This window comes from Kwoniella shandongensis, chromosome 4 (assembly GCF_008629635.2).
Source record: "Kwoniella shandongensis chromosome 4, complete sequence".
Lineage (NCBI taxonomy): Eukaryota > Fungi > Basidiomycota > Tremellomycetes > Tremellales > Cryptococcaceae > Kwoniella > Kwoniella shandongensis.
Genome location: NC_089290.1, coordinates 27,376 through 44,801, shown reverse-complemented (window position 1 = coordinate 44,801; position 17,426 = coordinate 27,376). Strand labels below are relative to the sequence as shown.

The 17,426-nt window shown below is 51.1% G+C and overlaps 5 protein-coding genes across 5 annotated transcripts; 2 read left to right on the top strand and 3 right to left on the bottom strand.

The window, feature by feature from the left end:
- Positions 1 to 103: 103 nt before the first annotated feature.
- CI109_102050 (uncharacterized protein) lies at positions 104 to 2,585 on the bottom strand (the record flags this gene model as incomplete). The annotated part of the gene is made up of 10 exons (XM_065967079.1): positions 104 to 334; positions 410 to 535; positions 619 to 659; positions 740 to 1,229; positions 1,307 to 1,430; positions 1,549 to 1,844; positions 1,903 to 2,026; positions 2,093 to 2,209; positions 2,276 to 2,355; positions 2,433 to 2,585. The coding sequence occupies 10 exons, from the start codon at positions 2,583 to 2,585 to the stop codon at positions 104 to 106; spliced, it is 1,782 nt and encodes a 593-aa protein (XP_065823151.1).
- Positions 2,586 to 2,941: 356 nt separating this feature from the next.
- On the bottom strand, positions 2,942 to 4,409 carry CI109_102049 (uncharacterized protein; the record flags this gene model as incomplete). Its single annotated transcript, XM_032007662.1, has 4 exons — positions 2,942 to 3,764; positions 3,834 to 3,961; positions 4,041 to 4,259; positions 4,329 to 4,409. The coding sequence occupies 4 exons, from the start codon at positions 4,407 to 4,409 to the stop codon at positions 2,942 to 2,944; spliced, it is 1,251 nt and encodes a 416-aa protein (XP_031858100.1).
- A 5,908-nt stretch (positions 4,410 to 10,317) lies between these two features.
- On the top strand, positions 10,318 to 11,914 carry CI109_102048 (uncharacterized protein; the record flags this gene model as incomplete). Its single annotated transcript, XM_032008492.1, has 7 exons — positions 10,318 to 10,728; positions 10,790 to 10,922; positions 10,990 to 11,099; positions 11,173 to 11,298; positions 11,354 to 11,407; positions 11,479 to 11,715; positions 11,786 to 11,914. The coding sequence occupies 7 exons, from the start codon at positions 10,318 to 10,320 to the stop codon at positions 11,912 to 11,914; spliced, it is 1,200 nt and encodes a 399-aa protein (XP_031857209.1).
- Positions 11,915 to 12,095: 181 nt separating this feature from the next.
- On the bottom strand, positions 12,096 to 15,069 carry CI109_102047 (uncharacterized protein; the record flags this gene model as incomplete). Its single annotated transcript, XM_032008493.2, has 13 exons — positions 12,096 to 12,201; positions 12,274 to 12,434; positions 12,514 to 12,681; positions 12,750 to 12,986; positions 13,047 to 13,106; positions 13,168 to 13,382; positions 13,495 to 13,537; positions 13,601 to 13,703; positions 13,758 to 13,921; positions 13,983 to 14,043; positions 14,112 to 14,282; positions 14,376 to 14,726; positions 14,927 to 15,069. The coding sequence occupies 13 exons, from the start codon at positions 15,067 to 15,069 to the stop codon at positions 12,096 to 12,098; spliced, it is 1,983 nt and encodes a 660-aa protein (XP_031857210.2).
- A 374-nt stretch (positions 15,070 to 15,443) lies between these two features.
- CI109_102046 (uncharacterized protein) lies at positions 15,444 to 17,350 on the top strand (the record flags this gene model as incomplete). The annotated part of the gene is made up of 10 exons (XM_065967078.1): positions 15,444 to 15,495; positions 15,565 to 15,860; positions 15,923 to 16,102; positions 16,163 to 16,297; positions 16,347 to 16,431; positions 16,491 to 16,511; positions 16,572 to 16,681; positions 16,756 to 16,829; positions 16,905 to 17,063; positions 17,116 to 17,350. The coding sequence occupies 10 exons, from the start codon at positions 15,444 to 15,446 to the stop codon at positions 17,348 to 17,350; spliced, it is 1,347 nt and encodes a 448-aa protein (XP_065823150.1).
- Between the last annotated feature and the right edge of the window lie 76 nt (positions 17,351 to 17,426).

Below are 17,426 nucleotides of genomic sequence, written 5' to 3'. Positions count from 1 at the left end.
CAACTGGGAAATACAACAACGATAATCGACGGATAAGCTAAATTGCAACTTCGATGCCACAACCATACTGGATGAGCTGGCTTCCACACGAGAATCCTCCAGATCAATCAGTAGACCTGTGCACCCTACCTCTAATCGCTCTCCTTTCGTCAGCGAGGGTTGCATACTGCTCCGGATGGATCCTCACATCGAGCCAATCCCCTATCTTCCAGAACTGCCACCATTTCTTATCCGATTTCTGACGCCAAGGATTCAGCATCAGATCGCGTAGCAGAGTTCGAGTATGGGCAAGATCGTTAAATCCGGTAAAGTATGTACTGGAGGGTATTTGGTCCTACACGCAAGGGTTGTTTCGTCAGATCAGCTTACAACATCTTCGTAACAGCAGTAGAGGAGATGGTCAACGCACGTGTGGAACTATACCAGGATATCGAGCACGAATGAAATCGTTTTCGGCGTGGATCTCGGCAAGACAATCCGATTCAGTCACTGGAAGACGCATACAAGGATCGTCATTGAACATGGAGGAGATCCACTAATCAATAAAAAGGTTGAACGTCAGCGAGTGCTGGCTATCACCAAGCTGGTTTGACTGGCGAAAGGTGAACACAGACTTACGTGAGACTCGACTTCGTAACTGATTGCAGGGATCGCGTATGCTATAGCGAACACCATATCGGCATCAACATCACATCGAATTCAACTTACGCCGCTTCCCCCGAGTTGAAGCTAGACTTACACCTTGTGGCCCCTGTCACAGCCAAATCGCGCTGAGTCCACCTTCCAAAAGGCAGTATCCCTCTTAGGACAAGCGGCAACTTGATCTCTTTCTCTTCTCCAATCTCCTTCCCAGCAGTGATACTACGCCATCGATCCCGGAACGCTTTGATCCTATCCTTTGACCCCTTATCAGGCGATTCCGTATCTAAACCCAAAGACTGTCGAGTTGCTCCATCGATAAAGTCGTAGTTCGCCCCGTTGTAACCTGTCGCTAGGACAATTGCTCCGCACTTGATCTTGAGTTTCTCCTTGTGCGCATTCGAGGACTCAAATACTACTCCATCGTCTTCCACAGCGATAGGAGTGATGTTTGGGACAGAAGCAATACGACCCGCTGCTAGGAGTGGTTGGAAATCGGTCGATTCGGTAGGGATACCACCTGCGAATTGAGCAAGAGAGAGATACGGATCTGTGGTTGGTGCCGGCATCTTCTCGCTGTACACAGTAGACTAAAGGTTCAGGTCAGCTTCAATTTCGTACGAGGAGGTGTCTTGACTTGTACGAGTGAGAGGAGGTTCGTACATACCCATCCCAAACGCATCATCTTCCAGAATAGGCGAATCATGAGCGCGCCGAGCCATGTGCGATGGTAGAACCACATTGCCCAGCTGTCAATGGTGCGAGATGGGCCGAAGTAGATGTCCATACGGCTGTGATGGAAATGAGTTAGCGGGTGCTAGCCTGACGACACGAGTGAACCGTCTGCTCTGAGGTCAATGTTGACAAAACAGCACCCATGATGTATGTGTGAGCAGGAGTTGGACTCACTTCGCTCCCATCATTCCTGGAGGAACCACTGGTGCGAACCACTTCAACGGTCCTCTGAACGTCCATACCACCTTCCTCCCTCTATTCGTCAACAAAGCTGCCAGGTCCATTCCGCTCTTTCCTCCTCCTACTACTAACACTGTCTCTTCATCTCCTTGTGGGACGGGAGACGCCGGAGAAGAAGGAAGAACTTCGAGTAGTCGGGACAGTTGCGCTGAGTTGGCCAAGTCGGCGGTGTGGAAAGTGGGGATAGGCGACTGCCGGAATAGGAGAGGAATCAAGGGTTTTCCGAGATACTAGAGAAGTCACCCACGATCAGAAAATGGAAGAGGAAGCAGAAGAAACATTGCTCACGCCTGTAGCTAGCACCACTCGATCAAATGCCCTTGTTTCTCCATCACCCTCTCGAGCTAATCTTGCCGTCCACCCTCGGGAAGCATTAGCGGTCGGTGTCAAGGATATCACCTCTGTGCTGAGGCTGCCATCATTTCATAGATCAGCACAGCCTTGATGGGAAACCATTACAGGACCTAGGTGAACTCACTGCATCTCCACCTTGCCTTCCACGAAGTAGTGATAGAACTCTTCGAGATAACGTCTGTATGCTCGAGCCGGTACTACCTTTCCTTCCAGCGAAGAGGGTTTAGGCATGTCAAGGCCGCTATGATGGTGGACATTCCAGCTTATCAGACCACATCCAGCGATTCGCAACTGATCAGTCACTCACGGGAAGGTGAATGCACCCCACGGAGCATTAGTGGTCAAGTCGGGGTAGGTATTCCTCCAACACCCTCCAACACCATCTTCCTACATAACGAGCATCAGCCGAAGTTATGCATATCGACCAGTCGGATCACGCTGAAGAGAACGGTCCGAGTACCCACCTTGGCGACGATGGTGACGCTGAATTCATCTTGGAGGAGAGTACGAGCGTTGACCAATCCCGCTGGACCTGCACCGATGATGAGCACGGAGATGGGTCCTTGCTGTGCGTCAGGGTTCTCATCGCTGGCGACTGAAACCAGACGCATCGACATCTCGTTCGAATAATTCCAAGGATGGACACTGAACGCGGCGGGGAGAAGGATGCATGGTGTGAATACGAGTCATGTATGAATCTGTTCTTAAAGACGATGTCAAGATGAAACAACAACGTTTCGGGTTACCGGCGTTGTTGTTGTAGATGTTGTTGTAGCTGATTGTCACCAGGGGATGTCACCACCGGGTTTGTCACCTGTTATCAGCCAAGAGTGACTACCTACATGTAAACTGGGTCATTGATATTGTGCTTGTACTATGCATGTCGAGTCTTACCGGAATACTGTATACAATCCAAAACCCCACATGCTTGTTGCTACATACGATGACCAGAACAGGAAAGCGAATACCGAAATCACTTTGAATTATACGAACCCGTCTTTGAATCCTCCTCTTCCTCATCCATTTCGTTCCAATCTGAATACCTCCTGGATCCGTCTCCTCCTACTGGTCTCGGGGACAACACGTATCCAGTCAACTCGTCCGCTGGTGTACGCGGCGATGCTGTTCCTTCTAACGATGATCCACCTTGCGACAAAACGCCGAATGTCGAGCTGTTCTGCTGTGATCCACCACTGCTCCCACTCCCACTCTCACTTTCGTTTCTAGTTCTGGGCAGAGCGAATATCCTCACTCCGAATGGTTGTGATCCTTGATACCCTTCTACATGTCTATCGATCGCCGATTCCGTGCTCGGCAATTCTCTTTGATCCTTATCTTCCAACTCTATACTCTTCTCTTTGTCTTCCGTTGAGGAATTAGCGGATGATGGAGGTGATGTGGGAGTACGCGAGTTGATGGTGAACACCACCGAAAGGGCATACAACTCCGTGACAACCTCCAATAATACCCAAAAGATATCACTTTGCGTTCGATGTGCCGCTGGCGAAGCCAAGAAGATGATACACATCACTCCTCCCACCATATGCGTGAGCAACACCGTTTCGAGGGTCAACGCGATCATTCGTTTGACGAGCGATCGAGTGGAATGGAATACCGATTTACGCGCTTGTGAGAATCGGTAGACGAGGATGAGAGTGAGGGATCCGTCGATGAAGGCCGAAAGACCCATCCAAGTGATTGCGACGGCTTGAGATGGGATACCGATGGAACGAGAGCGGAAATCGTCGTATGATACGAAAGGGTCGTCGGACCAGATACGAGCGGTGACGGCGAGGCTATGGCAAGGCAAGAGGAGTGTAAGCAGGATGCTCTAAGAAGGATGGTGTAAACGGGTAAGTGCTCACGCTAGTCCAGCTAGGAAGGCAATGGTCGACAAGATCCAGACAGACCACATCAACCATGGTCTTCTCCCTGTCAACTTCCAAGCCCTTCTTCCAAAATACAATTGCGCTGTGTACGCCATAAGCGGTACCTGAGTAGTGGAGTCAGCTCAGCAGCTCGACCATCACGACAGCCAGAAGCGTGAACGAATGCGTGGGCTTTTAACTCACCAGACCATCTTGGACGCTAAGAGGCCACCAGAACTCTCCCCATATTCTCGTGTTCTCGATCCCATCCACAAAGTACTTCCAACTCGACGCCAGGATGATCAGGATTTGTAACGTGCTCAGAGTCCATATCCACAGGACCAGGAGTCTGATTCGCCAAGAGTCGGAATGATTGCCATAGTATCTAACAACTTGGGAGCAGTGAACACCGTACAATGCGAGCTGCAAGGGGCATCGACGGGGAGAATCAGTTCAGCAGCAAGAGATCAACTTGAGCTTGAAGATACTCACCGCAAGATAGGAACCGAAGAGATAACCCGACTTGGCCACCGGATATGGATTATGACTGTGTGCTATTGTTGCTTCTGCCATCGTATCGTACCCAGTATATCAAGCATGATCGTATGATAACGGTGTGAAATGATCCAGTTGAGACAGACGAATCGACGTGTGAGATGGATGTATCAAAGTGGAAGAGAAGAAAAACCAAAGTGTAGGATATTGACGTCTTCTATTACATGCTTCTATGACCGGATCTGCTTGTGAGAAAACTCTTAGGGTTTCATACCACGAGAGACATGAGAGACATCCACCCATGAGATGGGATCGCAACATTCCTCAAACCGGCAAAATACGCCTTCGGTATAACGTTACTTGTTCAGTAGCCGCCGCCGCCTTTTGTCTCGGCAACAACCATTGAGCTGCATGGTCGAAAGAACATTACGAGCTAAAAGAACTTCTCGGCGCGTTGTTCGGTTCCATACACGCCATTCTCGCGAGATACCAGTAATATCATGTAATGCGTGAATAGCATAAGAGCATGATACATACACGAACATGATGATACAGGTTCGGCTTTGGCTTGAACGACGGCGTCGCGGCTTGGCGTTGGCGTGAGATTCTGTTGCGTACCCAATCCAGGTTATACACAGGGTACAAGCGCGTGCGCACTACCATTCACTTTCATTACGGTCCGGATTATCATTGAACCCTCACTATTTACCGTGCCGTGCCGTGTGGATAAGGGTGATGGAGTACGCCAAAAACACCACTAGCGAGCGCCATAGGATATGGACGATGATGGCTTGAGCATGATGACATGGGAGGCTCCTAGTGACATGGATATAACGCACGGAATCAAAGGTGGGAGAATACCCGCGTGCCGGGTGATGGTCGATCACGATGGAGATCAATAAAGATCGACGTATTCCAGCAAAGGATGAAAAATCAATACCAAATTCGTCAATCTTGGCGATCCGCTAATTCTACGTGAAATGTATGGCGGTCGCAGCTCCCAACGAGTAGAATACAGTACATTCTCGCGATCCTTTGATCAGTGCAGAGTATTTCGTATTCGGTTGTGCATGGAGTTACAGCGCCTTTGATCGCCTACAGTTTCCACGCCTTGGAGAACCTTGTCCACGAAATTTGGGCGTGTAGGATACCCAGACTTCCATACGTTCTACAATTCATCTCATAGGTCACTGCAGGCAATCATTGTACTGTCAGGCTGCTATTTGGTGATCAACGTCAACATCAGAATTACGGTGATGGAACCGGCGAGGGCACAGACATCGTGCGCAAGGACTACCTCGGTGAATATTTCAAACATCAATTCTCCGCTTCACCCTATCACCCCTTGAACACACACACAAACACACGCGCACAGACCTGAACCAGATGCACAGACGCATACCCCGCAAGATGATCTACAATACATTTCCTTGACCTGCCTCGCAAAAAGAATGCAAAAACTACAGCACCCGGGATTCCCAAGTGGTCCCCCACCTTGGTACTAACCGAGCGATACCCAGCTTAGCTGCGCAGATTTAGATGCATGGTCCGTGTAAAAAGCGTATCAGAAGCTACCTATGATAAAAGGAGAAGAACGAGCCTGTCTACACTGCTGCTTGGACGAGGAGAGTTCTCGCCCTAGCCCTAACCAACGCGACTGAGATAGACATAAGCATCCAGCCATATGAAGCCCATGGCATGTTCCACCGCTTCCATTCAGAAATCTTCGCCGCAGTCTCTTCGTCCTGTAAACCACCCGTCGATAACACCAGCGGGGTGAAGAGCCCGGTACCTTCCACTCGCGCTCTCTCTTCCGCTGGTAGACCAGTCACCTTCCTCCTCGCCTGTTGAGCTAACACCTTCAAAGCCCTTCTCATCGCATCTTCCCCCCATAGGCCTTCCCTTTCCAGCTTCTCCACTTCCAGCCTCTCCTCCCTAGTCTTTCCATTTGATCGAAGCGCTTCTTGATAGGTCGGCGCAAAGAGGGAGACAATCTTCAGGTCATACTCCTCGGCGAGCGCATGTCGATTGTCCGAATCGTCCAAGGTCACCCTGATGTCGTTGAGCCGATCGAGCCGATCCAGAATGTATGGTTCCTCGACTACGGAGGAGCCTGGGATCGATCTCAGAGCAGCCGCAAGTCTATGTTTGATCGCGTCGTGTCTCGCCTTGATGAACCTGCTTCTCCCTGTGCAATTCTCGTCGTGGCCTAGTGAGTTTGGGATCGCACACTTCCTACAGTTACCCTGGTATCCTGCTCGCAATGTTCGGTATAATAAGGCTGATTGTATCGCGGCATTTGGGATGACAAACCGGGGTGCTGAAGGGATGGCAGATAACCACTTGCGACCAAGCTGAGAGGCTGATTCGACAACCGAGATCCTGTCCTGGAGGGTAGAGAGGCCATTAGAGTGTTGTATTTGATAGTGTTGGCCTCTTTACAGAGTTCCCGTTGGGACAGGGGGTCGATCGGCTCATCAAGCCCGTCTACAATCGCGAGAAGAGACGTTATCGCCATGGATGATGAAGCCTTGTAGGCGAGAGGCGCGTACTCCCGATAGGAAGCGAGCCCAATACCTCCCATAGCCGGAGGTAGGGAGAGAAGCTGTCGATCGAGCGAAGAGCGGGTGGGTTCAGGGCCAGATCCCTAATGCGGTCCAATGCCTCCCACAGAAGGTTGTCCAGGTTGTCCCACAGGTCGGTAAGGTCTGACGACATGAGCGTTCGTTGAAGGTGCCGGAGCCGTTGATGACAGGATAACCGGAGGATGAGTAATGCGTGTTGTTTCGGCAGCAGGTCCAAGTGCTGTAAGCTGTCTCTGACCTCCCCAATCTTCTCTTGTAGGAAACAACGCCTAGCCTCCGTCGATCCCACACACGATCCCAACAATCGAAATCCATCCTTGCTTGTTCTAACCGTCTCTATCTCTACCTGCTTACACTTCGTCCTATTGAGCCTAAGCGGCGACCCATCACGCCCAAAGTACTCCGTCGCCACTTGCAGTGCGTCCTCGTCTTCTCCCAGGATGAATATGTCGTCTAAGTAGGCGAGTACGAGGTATTTCTCGCCGAGCAGGGCTTGTAGCTCTCCCACAGCGTCCTTGATGGCGAGGGAAAACAGTAGAGGTCCGAGTGGATCGCCTTGCTTAACTCCTTCCGAAGACTCGATCTCGACCGTCGTGCTGTTCGAGTGGACCAGTAGCTGCGAGGGCGTTCCGTACGACCATGTTACCGCCTTGAGGAAGCTAGGAGCATGCTTGCGGATTGCTGCTGCCAAGAGGTGCCGATACAACGCATTAAAAGCATTGGAAGCGTCTAATGATGTGAGGAATCGGAACCGTTTGAACGCTGGGTGCCTGTCGATCGTCTTCTGTACCGCATGGATGGCTGTCTCCACTCCTCCTTTCGATCCTACACCGAACTGATTTGCAGAAAGAGTGTCAGGATCGAAGTTGGATGTAAAGATCGCCTTCATTGCTAGCCTGTAGAACATCTCCCCCACCGCTATCGGCCTTACTCCACCGTCTGGCTTGAGTAGTGGGGTCAACCTCGCCACGCGCAACATGTCCTTTCCTTCCATTATCCCACTTGCAATTTTGGCTGTCATCGTGGTGAGGAACTGTCGGAATGGGCCCTCCGTGCAGGCAAGGGTAATGAGCTTGACTGTCCACCCAGACGGGCCTGGGGAGGTGTCCGGATTGAAGCTGCCCAGTGCCAGCAGCACGTCGTTGGCCTCGGGGACTGTAGGAACCGCTGAGTCGACACGCAACGCTTGGGCAAATGGAGACTCTTGCCCAAGTGGGTGTTTGTCGCGTAGGGATTGGATCGTCTTGTCGTCGAGCTCCGCTACCTTCGCATCCGCTGTCAGCAACCTCGCTGCCTTCCTAATAAGCCCAGCTTCCACCATCTGCTTCGCCTTCGCTGCTGCGCTCCTGGTAGGTCCCGGTGTGACTTCCTGTGCTGTTGGCCAGGGCACCTCGGGGTACATGGAGAGTCGTTCCGTCACCGCCGCATGTCCATTCCTCATGTTCGGCACGAGTCCGACCTTAACTAACGCAAGGATGTCGAACAGGGCTTTCTCCGACGGCTCGGAGTTGTACCTTTCAGCTAGCCTGTTAACACAGGTAACAAACGGACGAACTAGGTTCGGGTGAAGGTGCTTTATAGACCCTGGGAGGGGGAGCAGGTCCGCCACCGTATGTTGTGTCTCTTCAGCGGTCGGTAGGTGAGTTGCTGGAGCGGCCGGACGCTGGGTGGCTGTGGTCCCGGAGGAGACCCTCGATGGGTTTCGGCCCCTGGACGCGGGTACAGGAGGAGTCGGCGGTGGAGGACGTGGCATAGGAGGCGGTGGCGGGGTTGAGGAAACGGTTCATCCGGAGGAGGAGAGGGAGACGGCGATGTAGGGCTGACAGGACCCATAGGGTCCGATCTCGGTTCGTCTCGCGATAACCTCAGCGATGGAGGCGTGGGGTGTGCGGGTGCTGGGGTTGTCGATGGTGTTGGTGCCGCTCCCGCAAACACTCGCATGCGCATCGCTCCTGACGCCGAGAGGTTTGGGATCGTCGGGAAAGTGAAGCTTCTGTCTCTGTCCTTCTCCCTCACTACAAACTTCGTCCCTCCTGACAGCCTCCAGATCATCTCGTCCGTTCTACCCTTACAAGATGGAAGGTGGCTACCCATTGCTGCCCTTCCGGGTTTCATCACCGTCCCGCAATCCCCACAGGTTTGGATAAGGTGTTTGCATATCCCGAAGTCCGATTGGACAAAGGGGGCTCGGAGGTGATTCTTCGGGTTCCTGCAGTGATCGAAGATGTTAGTTCCGGTGAACGCTGGGCATATGGGGCATGGAATTGACGCCGCGACCGGCGCTGAGGCCCTCGGGGCACTCGCTTCCGCCTTGGACTGGGCAGGTGGGCCGTTGAATAGCTGGCTTGCGGTTGGTCGTGGGTCTCTTGCACGACTAGCAGCCGTTGATGCTAAGTATGACGGAGGTTTAGTCGAAGGTGGTCGCGGCATGGTCACGTGACGGTAAACCGTGGTCTAAATTCGCAAGGCAAGGGGGGAGAGGTTGCGTGTAGAAACTAGCGTGGGAAAGTGGAGGTAAACCGCGGTTTAAACCACGGTTCTGGGTACAAAAACCGCGGTTTGAAAAATAACCCGACCGTGGGAAGGTGGAGGTTGACCGTAGAAGTTCGCTCAACCAACTACACCACTCGAGCCCTTTGTTTACCTAGTAAACAAGGCCTGTGCGCTAGCAGCAGCGTCAACGGCAGCGGGCTCCAGTTGTGAGCAGAAGGCGAGAGGATTGGACTACGGAGTGAGGATGATGGGACAGAGGGGAGAGATTCGGGGGGAGGGGCGAAGGAATGGGACAAAACCGCGGACTGGCCACCGAGTTACGGGCGTTGCGAGGTTGGTGGTGTCGCCGATGTTTACGATGGTGACAACGCCTGTTGTGGTGATCCGATCGGTCTGAAACTTGTCCGAGACGTGCCCGTACTGGCAGAGAAGCGATGTGTGGAGTGTCGGGCTGGGGGGAGTAGTGGAAGTCGAGTTATGGGAAGAAGTTTGAGTCTCAGAGTTGAGTGACTCTGGGAGCCTTCTCGGCGTCGGCGACGGCGACGGAGGCCGTCCCCAGCGAAGCGGAAAGTACTGGCGTGATCAGCGGAGTAAGAGCTTTCGAAAGGTGGTACTTCTGCGCAGATCAGACGGGATGCGGCGTTTTCTAGGTTCTATGGCCGTAGATGAAAATTAATTGATCGACATTGACAGATTGCGCACGGACCGCTTGCGCTTTGACCATCAAAGTGATCGGAAACTGGACGTGCATCGGTGGAGGCATTCCACCTCGGCGCCGGGACCGGTCGGTGGAAAAATGCTCCGAGATGGTGACAATCAGCGCGAATGAGTAAACTTGATTACATTGGCTTCAATCGTCCATCGCTTATGCTTGCACTGAAATGTAACGTCCTCATCACAGTCTCATCATGGCCTACCTCGAGCTTCCTAGACCTGTCCATACAGCCCTCGACATCCTACTCCCACCTATCATCCGGGTCTTCGTCCTTCCCCCAACGACAATCTACCACACTCTACGCTATCTTTTGTACGAGCCTCCCTTTCCCGGATGTACATTCCGACACTATATCGCCATCAATCGTCGTAGGGTGTTTTATGGGTGGCTGGGATGGGCAAGACTCCCAGCTGGTGATGTCGAATACGATATCATCCCGCCTAGTTCGGAGAAGTACCTAAAGACGTGTCGAGTGACGAGGGTCGAATGTTCACCGTACGAGGAAGATGAATATAGCCCTTGGGTACTGAGACAGGGTCGAGAGGAGGTTACGACGAGAGCTGTCCCCGGTTTCTGGATCGAACGAATTGGGGAGACGGACGAGGTGAGTTAGTTGGAGCTAGTGATCATCATATCGTCATCCGTCTGACGTTGCGAATCAATAGGATTTGGATCGCCCTGCAAGACCTGAAGAGCGACTCGTCTTCTTCATTATCGGAGGAGGCTATGTCGGTGGTCATCCTCTACGCATTCATACCGCCTGGTCAATTGCCGAACTGACCGATGTCAGAGTATTCTGTAAGCTCTGCATTTGGTTCCATTCACAGCTAGCCACTGCTCGCTGAACTGTATATTTGTGGACTAGGTGTAAACTACCGAAAATCGTTATCTGCCGATAGTGCATTTCCGGCGTCTCTGCTAGATTGTCTAGCGGGGTTACAATACGTTGTTCAAGAAAGGGGATTTGAGGCAAAAGTGGGTGATGGTGTTCTGGTCGTATTCGGTCTCGCATCTTTGACGTTAGGCTGATGCGACATGCACTGCTCAGAACATCATGCTATGCGGCGATAGCGCAGGGGCGAATGCTAGTCTTGCACTTGCGAGATGTCTCGGAGAGATGGAAAGCGCAGGGGGTCGTCGATTTGGACAAGTCGGATCTATGTGTTTGCATTCTGTAAGTCGTTGTTCGGCTACCGTACGTTATCTATCAAGCTGACAACAATGCTTAGCCGTGGTCAGACATGACAAGCTCCTTCCCAAGTGTCAGAGCCAACAGATACACAGTGCGCCTTATTCTCCTCCTCATACTACCTACTACTCTACTCGCTCAAATGCTAATGACGGTACGATATAGGATCACCTCGTCGACCTGACAACCGTCAATATCCCTTCGCACACTCGACATTTCCCGAACAACAAATCAAATCTATACTTCTCGCCAGCTCTCACGACCTCAGGAGGATTTGGCTACCTCGTTAGTCATCAAACGAAGGTGTACATCTCGGCAGGTACTGCTGAAGCGTTCTACGATGAGATTTTAGCATTACACCATGCGATGAAGAGAGATGGAGTCGATGTTCAGCTCCGAACGGTGAGTCTTCTGTTTCCGGATTGGTCGGTGAGCTGGTGCGTAAAAGAAACTAACAGGGTGAAAAACGCAGCTGGACGGTGCGACACATAGCGACTTTGTCTGGCTAGATAGGAATGAGATCGACTCCATGGGATGGACATGGACCATTCTCAGGAAGGACTTTGAGGATTTCTGGAAGCGTGTAACGAGAGGAATGTAGCGGCTATATATATACTTGTATAGATATCTCATAGACACATCATTCAACCTTTTACAAAGCTATCTGCCTTAGCAAGTCTGACCCAACCACATTACTAACGATTGAAATACTTCTGACCTTTTACTTAAGTCGTCTTTTAATTACCTTCACATATCTCCTAGATCTAACTTTTGCCTCACCCTTACCTCCTCACCGCCATATCCTGCAATGCCGCAGCATCGGTCTGACCCGTTCGTTCTTTTTCCGCTTGAAGGGCTCTCTGAGCATCTGTGACGTACGATCGGAACCTGCGCCGAACCCGTGGTTGTCAGATACAATTTCGGCGAGAATGGTATGTTTGTAAGAGCCTCGAGACTTACCTCCAAGGCTTGATCTTTTTCTCAAACATCTCGTCGAGTTCTGCGGGGGTACGTTTCGATATGTCTGGCATGATGAAGAATGATGCGATACACATGGGTGCGGAGATACCAGCGAAGAAGAAACAAGTCTTGAGTCCCCAATTGGCGTAATTCGCGTTGAGCTGAGGTCGATTCACGATGTGCGTTAGATCCATTCTCCCGCAGAAACAGACTTCATCGCAATAGAGGCAGAGAACATACCATGTACGGGACAGTAGTGCTAAAGAGGACACCGACGCATACTCCTCCTGCAGCGGAGACACCAGCGGTAATCGCTCGAAGACGCCCAGAACCAGTTTCTGCAACGTAAGACCAGCCCAGGGTACCCACGCAAGTCGATGCCATTCGCCAGACTAATGCGAAGAACAACTGATACCACATGACACCACCCAAAACGTCAGATTTCACCTTTGGCAGCGAGGAAACAAGCGACTCACCACGAGCTTGTTAAGACTCTGCGACTTGTTCGGGACCAATCCCATTCCACCCACGATGATGAGCATTAACCAGGTGACCGATACACCTCCAAGGAAAATGACCCTTCGACCGATAAAGTCGGTAAACAGGGCGATGAGGAGAGTGATCAAGATACCGACGAGAGCGAGGAGGAGGGAGAATACGAAAGGATCCGCGAACCCTGCGACTTGGGCAAAGTAGCTCGCGTAGTTCGACAGCTGTGAGGTGCGGACAGTCAGTCGAAAGACAAATCTTTGATAGTTTGTCATACGACTTACAATGGCAAGACCAGAGATCTGCTGAACCGCAGCAGGGAAAAAGGCGATGAGTGTTCTCATCTATCCATGTGAGGCTTAAAATCAGCCCGAGCATTCCTTCGTTTACTGTACCATTACTTACTCCATTAGAACCTATGAAGATTTCCCTTATATCCGTGATCCGCTTCCACATCCCTTCATCCGGTCCATAAGCCTCGATCTTCATCTGCTTCTCATGCTCCACAGTCTTCTGAATGATGTCGTAATGATACTCGACGTTGTAACCTTCGATACCGCCGTTGAGTCGTTTGATGATAGCTCGACCGCGATCGTGATGTTCGTGATTGGCGCACCACCCTGGGGGACGGGAGTTCAAGTCAATGATGAAGGTTCTGAGTTCACAATATACCGTTGCTTGAATGAAATATACAGCACACCCCTGTTTAGGCTTGGGTAAAGATGCACTCACAAGGTGACTCGGGGATGTAGATGTAGATAATAAGCATGATTCCCTGTCATTTACGGTCAGTACGTAATTCTAAGGCCTCCTCGGTTAATTATCTCTGGTTACTCACGAGCATAGCCCATTCCGTATAGATCAGATCGAGGTAGTTGAAAGGTTGTTTGTCCGCCAAAATCTTGAGTGCCGCAGATGCGAACAGCTGTCCGATCGAGTACCTGGTCATTGACGTCTGTCAGCTTGATTCGGTACAAAATGAAGATAGATCTCACCAGATGGAGTAGAAGATAAGCAAGAACCCTCTCGTTCGAGACGGTACAATCTCGGTGATGTAAGTTCCCGTGAGGAATTGGACGGATCCTACTCCGTAGCCGGAAGCGAGTTTCGCAACGAGCCAGACTTGCCATGTTCGACCGAATGATTCGCATGCAACACCCTGGATCGAGAAGGCGAGACAATGAACCTCCGGCGCTGGGATGTATTCGCCCAAAACTTACGAGGACAAGAGCTAGCCAAAGACCGTAGAACGCGACTTTTCGTCCGAATCGATCGGCAATACTGCGAACAAATTCAATCAGCTACTCTCAGAATCTCCAGCTGGAATCTTTTGCCCGCTTCGCACTCACAAGTGCATACTCAGCATACCCAAACCTTGACCGGCACTCTGTACACCTCCCCATGCAGCGAGGATGTTGGCATCGAGGATCAAAGCCCCTTTGGCGTTGTAAGCAGTGCCGTATGTCTTGATGAAACCTTTGTTGGCGATGATACTACCAGTCATAGCGATCTGGTATCCGCTGAGAGGTCACGGGTAATTAGCATTAGTGATTCAAGTAGTCCTGTTGTACACATCTACCACTGATCTTTGTTGTGAAACACGGGACACTCACTCTGCAGCGGCCGAAAAGGCGGCAAGCAATGCTAGCGCGCTTGACTTCCTGAACGTCTTGAGAGTCTTCATGAAGTTGAGGTCTTCGAAAGGCGACTTCATGATCACACTGGGATCGATGCCGGCCGCTTTGGCCTCTTCGACGTGATCAAAGTCCATCTTCTCGGTGTCATCGTGTACGGCGGCGGCGGCGGTGGTAATGACACCTTCCTTGTTGTTTCTAATTGAGTCTGGCATGGTCGCTTCTCGCTCGCACACAACGTTCTTGTTGCCTTCCCTGTGCTGGGATATACGATCGATGCACAGAAATTGAAGGGGAAGGGGGGATGCAGCCACCCCGCTTTCGGCCCCGCTGGGACCCCGAGATACTTATGCATCTTGGATTTCATCCTTATCGGACCAAGTATGCGCCGACCTTACGGACTAACCCGATCGAAGACGAGGCAACAATTGAGGGTGAATCAGTGAGGCTTGGCTCAGTCAGGTGAGTCGAGTTGTTTTCGATGTGATAAACACCTGTTAATTGGAGGTTATTCCGGTAAATTAAGTTACGATACGCTTGTAAGATACTCCCTCATCTCGGGTGTTGAGGCTGAGAATCCAAGTGAAGAGTAGTATCCATAAATGCATAAAGGCAAACTACCTGCACGGCCCGCTCGGTCCGTCTCTACACCAATAGACTTTGCTTTCGTCATGTGATGATGGAAAAAGGGCTCAATTATGGTTATCTTAATACGGAACGTTATTTATACCGAGAAAAGACATGCAAAAGTCATAAATCATTGCAGTCAGGTGCCACACTTCAATTTGTGTTCGGAGAATTACACCACTCGGGCTTTGTTATCTCTGCTGATCCCCTGAAATCGCGGTTATTCGCCGCACACCGCCCTGTTCCTATATCGCTGCTTTTTATTCCCACGTAATCGTCGTCGTCTTCTTCTTCCACCACCAAGACACCGAAACACGTCGTTTGCCACCGATGTGGTTCCCTATCTTCGCGTTACTCGCTCTCTTGCTAGGAGTTTGGCTTCCCCAGTCACAAAGCACTTGGGACGTCATACGGCCCATCATGAGCACCTTCACCCCTCCCAAAAGCGCTTACGATATCTACATCAAGCATTGTGAGTCGAGCCATGTTCCACCTTGATTTGCCACCCATCCACAACGCTGAATAGATTGCTCCACTACAGTCTCGGCTCCTCGTTCTGGAACAGAAGTCTTCCTCTATGACGAGATCTCATCACTGTTCCCAAACTTGAGCGTCACCATCACGCAGAATTACAACTTTGACCTCAAGCGATACGCCAAGGAGTCTCCGGAATCTGTCGTCTTCAAGCATCTGGACAATCTCCAAGCTGTCAGCAAGGTACAGTATCGACGCCCCAAAAGAAGACGAGACGGTGAAGGCCAGCTTCGAGACGAAGTGATATTTGGAGGATGGGACCTGACTTGGAGAGGGAAGGATTTCAAGATTATCTTGGCCAAAGCAAGTCCTGAGTGTTTCCAAGCAGCGAATGTGTAACAATGCTGATCGTTTCAAAACCATAGTGGAAGGAAGTAATGGGTCAACAAGTCACCCAATGGCATGTCATCGTTGACGATGCGGAGGAGGCACGTAATTTGATTCAAACGGTTTCAGCGTATTGCTCCACTCCGCGCAACGTCATTTGGGTTTTCGAACAGGGTCAATGGAGGCCCGAGCATTCACTTTGGGATGCTGTACAGAAAGTGAGCTATGATGACAGGTGTCCCGGCACCGGGTCAAATTTTACTTACCCACGCACACAGGCGTCCTGGGACGACGTGGTGATCGATCCCGAGTTAAAACGCCAAATCCAGCAAGACTACCAATCGTTCTTTAATGCCGAGGATATCTTCAAAGATCTAGGCGTTCCCTGGAAGCGGGGCATGATCTTGCTTGGTGTAAATTTGATTGAGAAGAAAAAACGACCCCAATCTGACCAAGTCTCAGCCTCCCGGGAATGGAAAGACGATCAGTCTTAAAGCAATCATCAAGGAGGCAGACGTCCCAGCGTTATACGTCAAATCCTTCCGAGGTGGGTTGTACGGTGTCCTACCCCAAGAAGACCCTTGTACTAATTCACGCCTGACCCAGGTCACCAGGGAGAAGAAGCAGGTAAGTTGAAGCTATTATGCTAGTTTTAAATCAATGTTCACTTCTGTGCAACCTGCGTAGGCATTCGTGAAATCTTCGTTCGAGCTCGAAGCGAAGCACCTTGCATCTTGGTCCTAGAAGATCTTGACTCTTTGATCAACGACCAGAACAGAGCATTCTTCCTCAATGAGGTGGATGGTCTCGAGGATAATGACGGCTTGCTTTTGGTGAGTGCGCACACATATTGCAGGGGCTGATGTGTTAGATTGGGACAACCAACCATTTCGAGCGACTTGATCCGGCATTATCAAACAGACCCTCACGGTTTGACAGGAAATAGTGAGTGATCTCGGCTGCGTGTGCTCGTGGTATCGGACACGGCCGAATAACTTGCTAAGGTTGCCTTCGCAATAGCACGTTCCCGAACCCTTCGGGAGCGGATCGTACAGATTACGCAACCTACTGGCAGAACAAGCTACGGACGAAACCAAACATCGACTTCCCACAAGCGTTGGTCAATCAATTCGCTGACAACACCAACGGTTTCTCGTTTGCATATATGAAAGAGGCATTGTAAGTTGCTATAAGTCGGCAGGTGGCAACTTGTCATTGATTCCTCCTACAGTGTATCCGCGTTGTTAGTCATCGCCAGCAAGAAGACGGATTCCGTCGATACATTGCCTTTCTCCGACATCCTTCTCAGTCAAGTCTCGCACTTGAGGGATCAGCTTGCCAATGGCGGAGGAGACGGAATGGCATCGTCTTGGGCTGCGCGTGAGACTGCAGGTTCCGGGACTGGATCTCAAACATGCGTCACTGTAGGGATGCGGCCGGGGAATGGGGGTTTTGAACTCATGTAGGTGACATGTCACCCTACGGCGTGCTCTTGACACATGCAGGACCCAGGATGCGCTGTGATCAGATATTTCAGCTTTA